This window comes from Bubalus bubalis, chromosome 20, assembly GCF_019923935.1.
Source record: "Bubalus bubalis isolate 160015118507 breed Murrah chromosome 20, NDDB_SH_1, whole genome shotgun sequence".
Taxonomy (NCBI): Eukaryota; Metazoa; Chordata; class Mammalia; order Artiodactyla; family Bovidae; genus Bubalus; species Bubalus bubalis.
Window position 1 is genome coordinate 2,140,858 of NC_059176.1, and position 13,952 is coordinate 2,154,809.

A 13,952-nucleotide genomic window follows, 5' to 3' on the forward strand; every position below is an offset into this window, starting at 1 on the left:
CCCAGGTGGCACTTCTCTGCTGTGCCCTGACAAAGCCTGTTCTTTGCCTGTACCCACCCCTTCACGACTCAGGACTGGAACATGTCAGAGCCGAAAGGCCCTCAGCAATCATGGACTCTAGACTTGCCCCAGTTAGACGTGGGAAAACTGAGACCCAGAGAGGAGATGCAAGCTACATAGGGCCACATGGGGAGTCAGAAGCAGGGCTGGAGTTAGAACCAGGTCTTTGACCTTCAACCTGGGATCTCCTGTTATTATCTGGAGCTCTCTCTTCTCTCCCGGAAGAGATGTGTCACTAGCCATTGATGCCCAGTGTGTATAAATTTAAAAATCTCTGCATAATCCCTCTCCCAGGGGATTACCTGGGTTACCTCTGTATACTAAGCCTGCTTGCTAAGGATAGCATAACTACAGAAACTACTATTTATAGAGCCAATCCCATGGGCCACAAACTGTGTTGGGAGATTTTCATACTCATCTGAATCTCCCTAAATCCCTTGAGGCAGGTGTTATTATTTCTGTAATCTCCCATTATAGAGATGGGCAAATTGAGATAAACAGAGAAGGTGCAGCTTGTCTAAGATCATACTTGAGGGCGTGGCTGAGGCAGTGTCTGTTTGACTGGCAAGTCTACACTCTCAACCACTAACCAACAGCCTTGGCCTCTGAAGAAGAAGCCAAGAAGAGGAGGGTGGTGGTTCCCCCTCTTTGTCCCTCAGCCCCACCCAGCGGCTCAGGCCCCTCAAAGGAGCAGACAGGCTAGGGACAGACTGATCATCTCTGTCCCTAGAGACGTCCCTCTGACATCACCTGCTGTCATCTCTGTGGTCCACTCCCAAGGTGGGTTTGGGGCCATAAACAGACCCCTACGCTCCAGATACTCCAGAAGTTTCAGTGCTGCCTGTGGAGTGCACAGGTCACCATCTCATCTCCCATCAGGGTTCAAGTGAATGGCACAGTGTAGCGGGCACAGAAAGGATGCGCGCTCACTGGGCAGTGAGGGTCCGCTCAGCCCCAGCCCAGCCCTGACCTCTGTTACTCAGGCGCTTAGACCGCGGTGCTGGTGAGACAGGGCCGTAAGGAGAGAAGAGGACCCTGGAGAGGAAGACTGCGTGCCGCCTGGGACGTCTGCGCCTCTGAAGGATGCTGGCACAGGTGCTGCAGGCGTCCTAGGCCACGGGTAACGCCTGCGGGAAATGCCAAGGCTGAAGAGCCGCCACGTGCCCGGGAAGGTCGGCTGGCCGTGGGGAAAGGGCCCCGGGAGGGTCGCAGAAGCCGCGAGCAGGTGGTGGTGGCGGGGAACAGGTGCCCAGGGCCCGAGCGCCACGCCGGCTCGTGGGTCCGTGCTGAGCAATGCGGAGCCAGGTCACACGCGTGGTCTGGGGCGCACCCACCCGCTTCCGGCCCGAGCCCTGCAGCCCCGCGGGGCGCCGGGAGGCCGGGGTCAGGACGCGGTCAGAGGGGCGCGCGCGCGCCGTGGCCGCGGTATGCGCCCCGCCCGCGCCGGGCCTCCCGGAGCCCGGGTTCGAGCCGTGGCCCCGCCGAGACGCGCTGCGGTGCCCCGGCCAGGTCCTCCCTCCCTTGGGCCTCAGTTTCTCCCACGCTCTAGGTCTCGGAGGAGCCGAGACCGCGGCAGCGAACGGTCAGGGCCCCACAGACCGGTCAGCGGGGCGGGGCAGCTGCCCGGCTTCCGCAGCGCGCGCGCCCCCCCGCTTCCCGCGAGAGCGCGGACGCGCTCGTACCTGGCCGCGCTCGGGAGCGAGGCGGGGCGGGGCGGGGCGGGAATGCCCCGCCCCCGGCGCGGGCGGGCCAATCGGAGGGGGCGGCGGGCCCCGTGAGGGGCGACGCGCTGGGGGCGGGGCCTGCGGGCGCTGAGGAGAGTCCGCGGGCTGGCGGCGGGAGGCGGGCGGCCGGAGGTGGCGGCGGCGGCGGCAGCCGGTCCCGGGACAGCGACGCAGCGCGCCGGCGGTCGCGACAGAGCCGGCCAGGCTCCGCAGCCCGCCGCAGCCGCCGCCTCCCCTTGAAGGCCAGAGAGCGCGGCGGCGGGCGCGCGGCCTGTGAGGGCGACCGGAGCGGCGGGCACGGCGCGGCGCCGAGCGTCCTGTCAGGCGGCCGAGGGCGCCGCGGACCCGCGCCGCGATGATGCCGGTGGGTGCGGGCGGCGGCGGCGGCTTCCTCCGCGGGCAGCCGGCCAAACCTCCTTCCTCCCGCGCCTCCCGGCCCCCGGGGGCCCGCGCGAGCTCGGTGGGCCGGGCGGGAGGGGAAGGAAGTGGCCTGGCGGGCGCGCCCGGTCTCGGCGCCCCCGCCGCGGGCGGGCAGGTGGGGCGGCGCCGGCTGTCAGCGCGGGCTGGGCCGGGGGTCCGGGGATCTGGGGTCCGGGGGTTGCAGCGGGGGCCGGCGTGGTCGGGGGTCCGGGGGCGGGGGGTCCCTGGCCGGCGCCCCCTCGGCCGCCAGCGCGGCCCTTTCCTGCCGAGCTTTCGCGGCCGGGCTGCCCGGGAGGGGAAGCCGGAGGTGGGATTGGAGCCGGTCAGTTCCCCCCTCCTCACCCTGTCCGTCCTGGCGGGGGGTCGTTTAGAGCTCGCCCTGTTTCAGGGTCTCGAGGCGTCTCTCTCCCCCCTCTTCACCCCGCCTGAAATTTGCTGGTGTCGTATTTGGAGTCGGCAGTGTGGGCACCCCCGTGTGGTGTTCCCACGCTGGAAACCCACATTTCTCCGTAGTCCTTTTAGTGATTTCTGAAATCCTGTTGTATTTAGGAATTTACTTGGGGACTGGATTTTGAGAGCCATTTTAGGCATTCCCTTTTACCGTACCTTCGAGATTTGTACATTTGGCGTTATCTGGCCTGTCGCCGCCGTTTTGAAGGTTGAGCTAGGTTCGTTTGTGGTGCGGTGCCGCCTTGTCCTGCCCTCAAGGGTGCGTTCTACTAGCAGACAGAGCTCGTTAGATTGCCAGGCTCCTAGCGGAGCTTTTCCTTTACCTATCATCTAAAGAGCCGTGGGTGCTGAATTATAATTTTTCTATTCTGGCTTTTTGTGAAGTAAAATGTCTTGATTTATGAAAAAAATGAAGGGCTGGTGGCATCCAGTTGGATGTATTGGTTTTATGAGTGCCTGTATATTAAGTAAAATTCTCAAAGGCATTTGTAGTAAAGTAACAATTTAGCCTACAATTTCTACATTTGAAAATCCATTTCAGAAGGAAAGTACAGTTTCTCTGCATTTTCTGCTTGAATACTATTATTCCACCGTGCTGCACCCAAGGACATTTAGATTAGAATTTTTTTTTTCCCCTGATCTTTCAAATCATTTTCTGTCTCTTGGTAATCTCTTCTGCCCTTTTTGAACTGATTCCAACGCATTGCCTTTGCAGAGTCTTAAGATTTGACCTAGTTGATCCTTAGATCCTTCTTTGGCATCAGAGCTTGTTGTATTTCTAAATGTTTGGTTTTAAATGAATGATTGTCTTGTAAAGAAAGAACTGGATCAGCATCAGAAGATCCAGACTCCAGTACTGGTTCTGCTACTTTTTAGCAATGTGACCTTGAACAAGTCAAGGTCTCCAAGCCTGGAATTACCTCTAAAGTAGGTATAAAAACAGACCAATATCTGAGGGCTGTCCTGAGGATCAAAAAGGATGACGTGTCCAGAAGTCCTTGTTAAACAGAATGCCATGCAGATATTTTTTATAGTTAATACGGCTCTGAATTGTCAATTTCTAATTTTAACCTCTGCAAGATAAGGCATTTGGAAACAGTTCTCTCCCTAATTCTCACTGGCTAGATTGGGAAAAGGCATTATGGTGTTTTGGAATTTTGAACCCACTTTTAGCTAAATCCTGTAATTGATACTATAGTAATATTGAAGCACACCTATAAAGTTTTGACTGATTTCATCATTGTATGATGTTTCCTTTTAAATACTCTGTTAAGGAATCTGGCTTACATTTTCCATATGATACATTCAGATTTTTTATTTCTGTGCTCCACATAATTAGAATTTCTAGTCTTTACCAGGTTTTCCTTTTCAGAAGTTTGCTTGGCTGGCAGTTGGGAAATTTCTTTGTGATACTCATAATAATCAAATACTGTTTTTAAAAAACAGGCCTATTCAGTATTTAAAACACACTGCTTTTATTTTAAAATGCCTTCTAGAAACAGATGGTATTTCTCTTAGTCCCACTTTCAAGGTCTTTACTTTTGTATTTCCTTCTTGTTCCCTAAGTACGACTTTTAAGATTGAGTCCTTCCTCTATAAATGTAGTTGGGGTTGGTTGTAAATTTCATAGAAGTTTTAAGGACATGCCATTCTTACTTGGTACTATCTTAAACTGTGCACCCAAGATATAAATAAGATTTTTCTTTGTATTTGTTCATCATCATCATCGTGAATCATTGAAGGAGGATTAGATCATATTTTGCAGAGTTTATATAGAGTAGCACTACCCAATAAGAATATAATGAGCCACACATATGCGATTCAAATTTGTCTAGTAACCAGTATTATTTTTAATAGTTTATTTTATTAACTCTATTAAAAATATTATAACTAACATATAATCAATATGAAAAATTTACTCATGTGATACTTTACTTCCTTTTTTGGCATTAAGATGTTGAAATCAGTGTGAATCCAGTGTAAATCCAGTGAAGTTCTATGTATATAGCACACCTCAGTTCAGACTAGGACATTTCAAGTGCTCAGTAGCACATGTAGCTTAGTGGCTACTGTCTTGAACAACACAGGTTTAGAGTGTATGGTATTTTACTTATTTGAGAATTGGCAATTAGTGTGTAGTATCTGTAACAACTTTTAATTGATTAGATGATTTACTGCAGCAGCCAGCCTCTCAGCTGTTGGAAATGAGTATCTTGCCATGTTCTCATCTGACACAATAAAGTCTTTGTAGATGTCTTCAATTTGCTTGTTACATCAAGTTTCATGACTGTCAATTTTAAACAAAGTTATATTTTGGAATTTTCTGTTATTAAAATATCATTGCATTTTAGTATGTGTGGTCATTCACCTTTTTTCAATGGATGACATTTTAAAACAGTTTCCCAGGGGGAAAAAGGGACCACAGTTTAAAGATGACTTGTTGGCTGGTCCCTAACCTCTGGACCTGACATCATTTAGGCCATACCTAAACAACTTTGATAGAAATAAGGATTTTAATAAAAGTGGCCTGGTTCAGAGCATGAAAAGGCTGAAAAACTGCCTTGCTCATTAGCATAATTCTTTTCTACAGAATGAACACTTTTCTACAGAATGAACACTTTGCAGCTGTGGAGCTTTTGTGCACAGGTGAAATGTATCTGGAGCATGGTGCTAAGGGTACTTTTTTCTCTTTCAAAGGACTGTTGACTTGGGTAAAGGAAGTTCCGTGGCTCTGAAGTGTGTATTATTTGTAAGAAAGGCACTCTGGTGGTGGTGTTTCGGTCGTGTTAGCAGTGGGACTCCTTACCTCTGGTAGACACCATGCAGTGGGATTAGTTGATTCCACTTATTTCTGTCCTAGGAGCTCTTTCAGCATACTCACTATGGGCTGTGGGTTACATTAATTTGTGCTCAATATTTAGCTCTCATTAAACAAACATTCAGTTATTTCATGTATTCACTTTCGATGATGTAGAAAACATTTTGAGGTTCTGAAATAGCTTCCTTTTGAAACCATCAGCTTTCATGTAATAGACAAAACAGTGAACTGGAAGCAGAGAGGCTAAGGTTCTAGTCTCCACTTGTAAGTAACTCTGTGACCTTTGGACTTAAATTTCTTTGAGCCTCCGTTTCTTACCTGTAAAATGAGTTGGTCCTGGTCTTTTCCAAGTATTTGTGCTTGGTCTACTAGTTGATATGTGACAGATACTTTAATGAGGGTCAATAATATTTTCATTGGCTGCATCGGAGGTTTACACAACCTGTTGCTTGTTTCGGCAGTTTTTAGTAAATGCGTTGACTGCCTGAGTATTTTGGTATGATAGAACTGATAGAAGAAGCTCAATGGATGTTCGCTATTATTGTTAATAATTAAGTCATTTGATCGGCTTTAATTTCTAGCCTAACTCCGTAAACAAAACACTAAGGACTGGAGAAGATTTTTTTTAAACAATTCTAGTGATTCCTTGAACTGTAGCCCTTCAGGCTGCTCCAGGCTTCTCTGTCCATGGGATTCTCCAGGCAAGAATACTGGAGAGGGTTGACATTTCCTTCTCCAGGGGATCTTCCTGACCCAGGAATCAAACCCGAGTCTCTTGTGTCTCCTGCATTAGCAAGCGGGTTCTTTACCACTAGTACCACCTGAGAAACCCAGTTAAGTCATTTTGATCGGTTTTATTTTATAGCCTAACTCAGTAAACAAAATACTCAGGACTGGAGAAATTTGTTTGTTTTTTTTTAAACTCTGGTTTCTTTGAGACAAAAATTCAAAGATAATATTACCATTTAAGATAATCAAACTATTTCTAACCTTTGGAGTGCCGAAAAGTTCACAGAAGGAAAAGGAAAGCTTCGATCATACAAAGATGCAAATATGAAAGGTTTATTATTACAGTTTTATTGAACTTAAAAATAGTCTTTAGGAATAACTCTTCTGAAGGCTACAGTATTAAGTACAGCAGTAAAGTTTTCCAGCTGTTTAACTTCAACAATTTAGTTGTAATGAGCTCTCAATGAATGGTGTTTGTCATTATGTGCTAAAACACTGTGTCCTATGGGCTTCCCCTGGTGGCTCATTGGTAAAGAACCCACCTGCCAGTCAGGAGATGCAGGTTCGGTCCATGGGTCAGGAAGATCCTCTGGAGGAGGAAATGGCAACCCACCCCAGTATTCTTCCTGGGGAATCCCGTAGATGGAGGATCCTGGCAGGCTAAACAACAAGAACAGTTGCATCCTATGGGTTTTATGGTGACGTCTTCATTTTTATGGAGAACTTGGGTAAGGGCCCCCAGCTACTAAGTGGTAGAGTGCTGTTTGAAAACAAAACTATCTGACTCAAAAGTCTTTGCTCCTGGCCTTTGTGCCAGTCACAGGAGTTTGCTATAGTCAAGGAATTTTGCTAGTGGTGCTGCTGCTGCTAAGTCGCTTCAGTTGTGTCCTACTCTATGCGACCCCATAGACGGCAGCCCACCAGGCTTCCCCGTCCCTGGGATTCTCCAGGCAAGAACACTGGAGTGGGTTGCCGTTTCCTTCTCCAATGCATGAAAGGAAAGGTGAAAGTGAAGTCGCTCAGTCATGTCTGACTCTTAGCGACCCCATGGACTTAAATTGAATTAGGCTAAATACTTTTACCTGATGCTTAGCTCAGTTGGAGCTTAATATTTTAAAGGATCTCATGGTGAACCTCGGAGAAGGCAATGGCACCCCACTCCAGTACTCTTGCCTGGAAAATCCCATGGATGGAGGAGCCTGGAAGGCTGCAGTCCATGGGGTCGCTGAGAGTCAGACGTGACTGAGCGACTTCACTTTCATTTTTCACTTTCATGCACTGGAGAAGGAAATGGCAACGCACTCCAGTGTTCTTGCCTGGAGAATCCCAGGGACGGGGGAGCCTGGTGGGCTGCCATCTATGGGGTCCCACAGAATCGGACACGACTGAAGCGACTTAGCAGCAGCATGGTGAACCTATCTGATAAAAGACGATAGTTTTCGCCATCTTGATTTTGGGGACGACTCTGTTTTAAACGTAAATGTAGGGCTTCCCAGGTGGCTCAGTGGTAAAGAATTGGCCTGCCAGCATAGGAGATTTAGATTCGATCCCTGGATTAAGAACATCCCCTAGAGTAGGAAATGGCAACCCACTGCAGTGTTCTTGCCTGGGAAATCCCATAGACAGAGGAGCCTGGAGGGTTACAGTCCACACGGTCACAAAGAGCTGGACATGACTGAGCGACTGAGCATGCACAGACGTGTTAAATGTATCTTTCCTTTCTCAGCATCCTACTTTGAAAAGTCTGTGTCAGTGTGTATGCCTAAGAGTTACTCAGAATTTTTAGCAAGATAAAAACTTAAAACATGACCAGGTTGCTGTGTGGAAATTACGTAACCAGTTGTCAGTGAGCTTTTTTGTGTGTTTGCACAGATGGGCAGTAACTTCTCAGCAAAATTTCGGTGGGATTTTGATGTCTACAAGTGCTGTTGCCATAGTTATTTCACAGACTGTAGTCCTGGGGCTGCACAGAAGAACGGTGGTATTCAGGTTCTATTGTGACACTTTCTTGGCTTAATTGCTCTGTTTTATTTCACTGCAAGATAGCCATATGACTGTTGTTCATACTAATTGGTAAGCAAAAGCTGCTGTTACTATATTTTGTAAAATAAAAATCTTTGCTAGGTGATATCATACAGAACAATAAAAGACTAGAAAATGAGGTAGTCTTGATTAAAACTAATGAATGACATTCTGAATGTTAGTGTACAATTCAGAACGGGGTCTTGCTAGCACTATTGTGTGTCCAGAGAAACGGTTAACTGGCCTTGATTGAATCATGCTGTATAACGTACGCTGTGATGGTAATCACTGTGGCTCAAGCAAATGCAAAGGCCCTGTGGTAGGAGCAGGCCCGGCATACTGGAGAAACAAAGGCAGGTCTGTAGCTGGAGCCGAGCATGTGAGGGGCAGGCTGGAGGAGAGGAAGCAGGAAGGTGTTGGTGGCAAGTGGATAGGTAAGGATCTTACCGGGCCTTGTGTGTTACTATAAAGGCAGAGGACATGGAGAGAAATTTCCTTTGGAAGAAATGAAACACAGTGGTTTACTTATTGCATCATAAGTCGTTCTGAATCAGTAGTCATTGCCCAGGGGACCTCGCTGTAGCAGATAAGAGTATGGGCCCTGGCATCTGTGTGGATTCTGGCGTCACCAGTTGATTCTCCGACCAATTCTCTGTCTTTAAACTGAGGATAATAATAATAGTAACCCTCGGGTTGTTAGGATCAGTGGATTATTACCGTGAAAGTGGCCTGTTGTGTAGTCAGGGTTCAGCAAATGTTATATGTAATAAGTTAAATTTCCTTTGGGAAGCTTTTTCATCTTTGCCTTAGCCAAATACATCAGTAGAGGCATTCAACCTGGTGTGCCCCCCCCCTTTTTTTTTTTAGATATAATTCACATACCATAAAATTCATCTTTTGATGTGTACAATTTAGAAGTTCTAAGTTTATAAGATTGTGTTGTAATACAATCTTTGTATTACCTTGTTTTGTATTGTAATACAATACAGCCTTTGCCACTATCTTTTCAGAACATTTTGCCTGGTCTGCCTTTGCAGTACGTGTAGTTGCGGTCTTAAACATTTGTTTGTGTGACTGGTTAATGTCTTTTTTGGTCATAGACTGTAATTTTCATCGTGGCAGGAGCTTTTTACTGTTTCACCAGTGCCTGTCCCAGTGACTGGCCACATAGTTGGTGCTTGGTGACCATTTGTTGAATGAAAGAAGGTACGATGTGGAAAGTAGTGTCAGATCCCTTTGTGAAGAGGTGTGCGTGTGCTCTGATGGGGTTTGCACTTGATCCAGTGGGTGATCAGAAACCACCAAATGTTTTTAAAAAGTGGAGTGATGCAGTCAGATTTGTATGGTGGAGAGATAATTCTGAAACCAAGACTGGAGGAGTGGACCGTGAAGTGAAGTGAAAGTCACTCAGTTGTGTCCGACTCTTTGCAACCCCATGGACTCGTCCATAGAATTCTCCAGGCCAGAATATTGGAGTGGGGAGCCTATCACTTCTCCAGGGGATCTTCCCGACCCAAGAATCGAACCAGGGTCTCCCGCATTGCAGGCGGATTCTTTACCAATTGAGCTATCGGGGAGGACCATGACATAAGGCAAATTAAAAAGAAACAGGAAAAACAGTTAGGAGACCAGTTGGTACAGGTCAGACTTGACCGGAAGGTGAAGGGAAAGATCCAGTAGGAGGTAAAAGAGATCGGCTGGAGTGAGAGGGTGTGTGGAGTGTGTGTACATGTGAGTGTGTGTGACCAAGAGGAAGGAAGTACAGTGGCTGGAGCTGAGGATAACAAGTTTATTGCTTCAGCAGCCGGGCTTGTCTTTCCTGCGATTAAGCTAGAGAACACGTAGAAGGAATAGGTTTAGAGGGCTGTAAGGGGATGAGTGAGGTTTATTTGGAGTGTGTTGAGCTTGAGATGTCTGCTGTATCCAGAAAGATGTTACTCTTAAAGTAAAATAAATCTGTTAAGTTAAAAAATCATTTTTTGTATATTCACTGATTTATAATGTTGCGTTTTTGGTATTTGCTTCCTGGGCATTTGTGGCATGCCACGCGCACATGGCATTCCTTGTAGTTGTTGTTTTGCCTGATCGGCCCCACCCTGAGCCCCCACTAGACCCCCTGCACGGGGCAGCGGCTGGCCTGGGCCTCCACCATCTTTATGGAGTTTATACGCACACTGTTTATAGCGGGGTAACCTGTGTCTCCGCATTGATAGTTTATGTTTTGCTTGTTGTTTACATTGCATGCTTATATTTCTACCTAATGGCAGTCTTGAAAATAATATCAGTAAATAACAACTAAGCTCTTGAATGATCAAAATGTGAAGACAGATAAAGTAAAATTTGATGGCTTTAGGGTTAATAGTAAAAAAGCCCAACGATAGGAACAGAAAGTTTTGTGATAGAAATACAGATGTGAAACAGGGGGCCTAGTGGTTATCAGCTCAGACTCTGGAGCCAAGACTGTCTGGTTTCAAAGTCTAGCTCCGCCACTTAGCAACTCGGTGGCCTTGGACAAATTATTTCACCTCTCTGTGCCTTACTTTCCTCTTTACAATGGGTTTAGTAGGAGTGTGTTTCAGAGGCGGCTGTGAGGATTGCCAGGTGCTTAGTGCATCCTGTTAATGTAAAATAGCAGTCAGTCATACCTGCTCCTCTTACGTTTTCTCCAGTAGCTGCAAGGCCTCACGGCAGAGGAGCCTACGTGCACTGTACCCCACCTGGGTAGAATGGCTGTGTTCTTCCTCCTGAGAGAACTCGGTGGTGACTGTGAAATCTTTCCAGTTGCTAGGTCAGAGAGGGGCGGTTTGCATTTCTTAGAAATGAAAGTTTGCCTTCCAGTACCCTGTGTCATTGAGACCACAGCTCAGAACCAGCTGGTGTTCTCTTCACTCAGTGCTCTGTCCCTGAGTAGGAGAGCCAGCCCTTTCCTTCTGGTCTCTACCTTGGCGCATTCCCGAGCACCCTGTATAAAATACCCTCCCTGACTGCACTGCCCTTCTCTTTATAGTGCTTATGGCCACCTGGCAGTTACTTGTGGAGGCTCCGTGAAAGGGGGGCTTCGTTTTCTTTTCTCACGGCAGTATCCCCCATGTCTCTGGTTGACAGTCATTAAATGCTTGTTTACTGAATGGCCTCAGCAGGCATTTAGGGAACGTCCCTTTATGCTGGCTCTGTGCCAGGACTGGCATAGTCCCTGCTCTCAGTGAGCTCACGGTGGGAAACAGTCCTATAAACAGAAAGTGCCATTCTGGAAGATAAAGATTGCACGAGAGGCAGAGTGCACGCTACAGCGGAGCACAGTAGTGCGAGGAGTCTTCTTGCCCTTGGGATGTCCAGAGAGTTTTCACAGAGGAGGTGGCGTTTGAGTAGAGTTGAGAAGGATGAGGAAGAAGGGATAGAGGGGATGGGCAAGGGATTTAGATAGAGGTCCACTTTTGTGGGCTTCTCTTGTGGCTCAGCTAGTAAAGAATCCACCTGGGTTCGATCCCTGGGTTGGGAAGATCCCCTGGAGAAGGGAAAGGCTACCCACTCCAGTATTCTGGCCTGGAGAATTCCATGGACTGTATAGTCCATGGGGTGGCAAAGAGTCAAAGACACTACTGAGCGACTTTCACTTCACATTTTCAGGGCACTGAGATCTGAATTGGTGTGGTGTGTTGAGGGAAATTGCTTAGAGCGTAAGGCCTGATGCAGCAGGGGGGCTGGTGAGGTAGGCTGGTGAGTTCAGATTCCAAGGACCTTGAATGACCTGCATACGAGTTTGAACTTCATCCTGAGAAACATGAAACTGTTGAAGTTTGTTTATTAATTGTGTTAAAATATACATAAAATTTAACTATTTTAGCCATTTTAAAGTATACAGTTCTGTGACATTTAAGTACATTCACATTGTTCAGCAGCCATCACCACCATCCATCTTCAGAATTTTTTCATCTCAAACTGAAACTGTTGCAGAATTTTAAGCAGAGTTGTAGATGCTCTGGTTTAAGTGAAAGTTGTTGTTAAGTGTCTGGAATCCATGAGAAGAGTCTGTTGGGTTAGTCGAGACAGGAGAGGTCTCTGAGCAGTCAAAACAGTTGTCAGAGTCATGCATTGAAGGCGGCTTGCAGAAGACCCTTCTCAGCCCTCACTTACCCTTGACTCTAACATGTTGCACAGTTTTAATTTACCTGGCTTTTAAATCTTCATAGAGGCTATAGTCAAGGTTGCTGGAGGGGTGTAACTATGAGCAGACAGGCTGCTGGAAACCACAGAAACAGCTTTAAGAAACCCCAAGCTTGTGGTCTGAGGGTGGGCATCCTGACCTCAGTCACCACCAAAGATAGCATGATGACAGATTACAGACTACACACAGGGTGGTGGTTAAAGGCCTCGTGATGACCGAGGCATCAGGAAAAGGGTAAATAGCATCAGCAGCGTGGACATCAGCTGGACACATTTAGATGGGCTCTGTCCAGTAGCAACATAAGGTGAGTCACAAATGCAGCTTAAAATCTTCTGGTAGCCACATAAAAAAGTGGAAAGAAATGAGTGAAACTAATTTTAATGATATATTTTATTTAACTCACTATATCCAAAAATTATTTAAACATGCAGTTAATATTAAAACATGATTAGTGAGGTGTTTTATGCTCTTTTTTCATACTAAGCCTCTCAAATTCCAGCACATATTGTATTCGTATAGCACATCTGATTTTGGACTGGCCACATTTCAAGTTCTCGATAGCCATGTGTGCTGGTGGCCACATCGAATGGATAGAACAGTTTCAGATTTGGGGCTCAGACAAAGGGGTTAGAGCCTCAGCTATTCAGAGAATGCTATCATTCATAAGAATTAATTCCTCAAGGATTATACATGGCTGGTGTTTTATTGTAGCAGTTTTCATTAACTGATTTTTGCTTTTATGTTTGAAAAACTGTTGAGCGACAGTGTAACGCAGTAGTTAAAGAGCACGGATTTGGGAATGACTGGGTTTGAATCTCCGCTATTTGATTTCCTACCTGTGTGATCTTGGGTGAGTTTCCTAATCTCTGTGTCTTATTGTCCCCATCTGTAAAATGGAGGCCATAGAAGTACCTACCTTATTAGATTTTGTTAAGGTTAAATGAATTACTCATATGTAAAGAACCTGTTACAGTGGCTGGTGTGTAATAAGCACTATAGATGTGTGCTTTTATCCCCCACGTTTGGTATCTCCAAAATGTTAAATGATCTTAATTCAGTAGACTAAAAAGACATTTTTGCTTTAGAGATTGCTTCAATAGGTATTTTCACAGATGAAAACAGGTTAAATTGTAATTTTGTGAGGATACATTCTAACTGATGTCTTTAGGTAAATAACTTTGCTGCAACATTGAGGGTGCTAACAACCACAGAAATAGTATAATTAAAGGATTTAGGATTATGAATAAAATTAGGAAAATTTGAAAGGATTTTATCAATATTTAATTACTAGTATTGTTAGACTTCCTGAGGGCTCAGATGGTAAAGAGTCTGCCTACAATGCAGGAGACCCAGGTTCGATCCCTGGGTTGGGAAGATCCTCTGGAGAAGGCAGTAGCAACCCACTCCAGTACTCTTGCCTGGAAAATCCCATGGACGGAGGAGCCTGGTAGGCTATAGTCCATGGGGTCGCAAAGAGTTGGACACGACTGAGTGACTTCACTTTCACTGTTATAATTAAACTACTCTCTCTCAGAAATACTGTATCAGCCCTACTATGTCTGAG

The 13,952-nt window shown here is 46.5% G+C and overlaps 1 protein-coding gene across 7 annotated transcripts in view; it reads left to right on the forward strand.

Annotated features, from left to right (window-relative positions):
• The first annotated feature begins 1,181 nt into the window (after positions 1 to 1,181).
• Positions 1,182 to 13,952, forward strand: part of PPP1R13B (protein phosphatase 1 regulatory subunit 13B) — a 76,365-nt gene continuing 63,594 nt past the window's right edge. For 6 of the 7 annotated variants that reach the window (XM_044933251.2, XM_044933247.2, XM_044933250.2 and 3 more), the window contains exon 1: positions 1,182 to 1,232. In XM_044933251.2, coding sequence (XP_044789186.2) covers positions 1,197 to 1,232 — 36 coding nt within the window. In that variant the 5' untranslated portion in view covers positions 1,182 to 1,196. Of the gene's footprint in view, positions 1,233 to 1,910; positions 2,149 to 13,952 lie in introns of those variants that run through there. The other variant, XM_044933245.2, reaches the window with a different exon arrangement.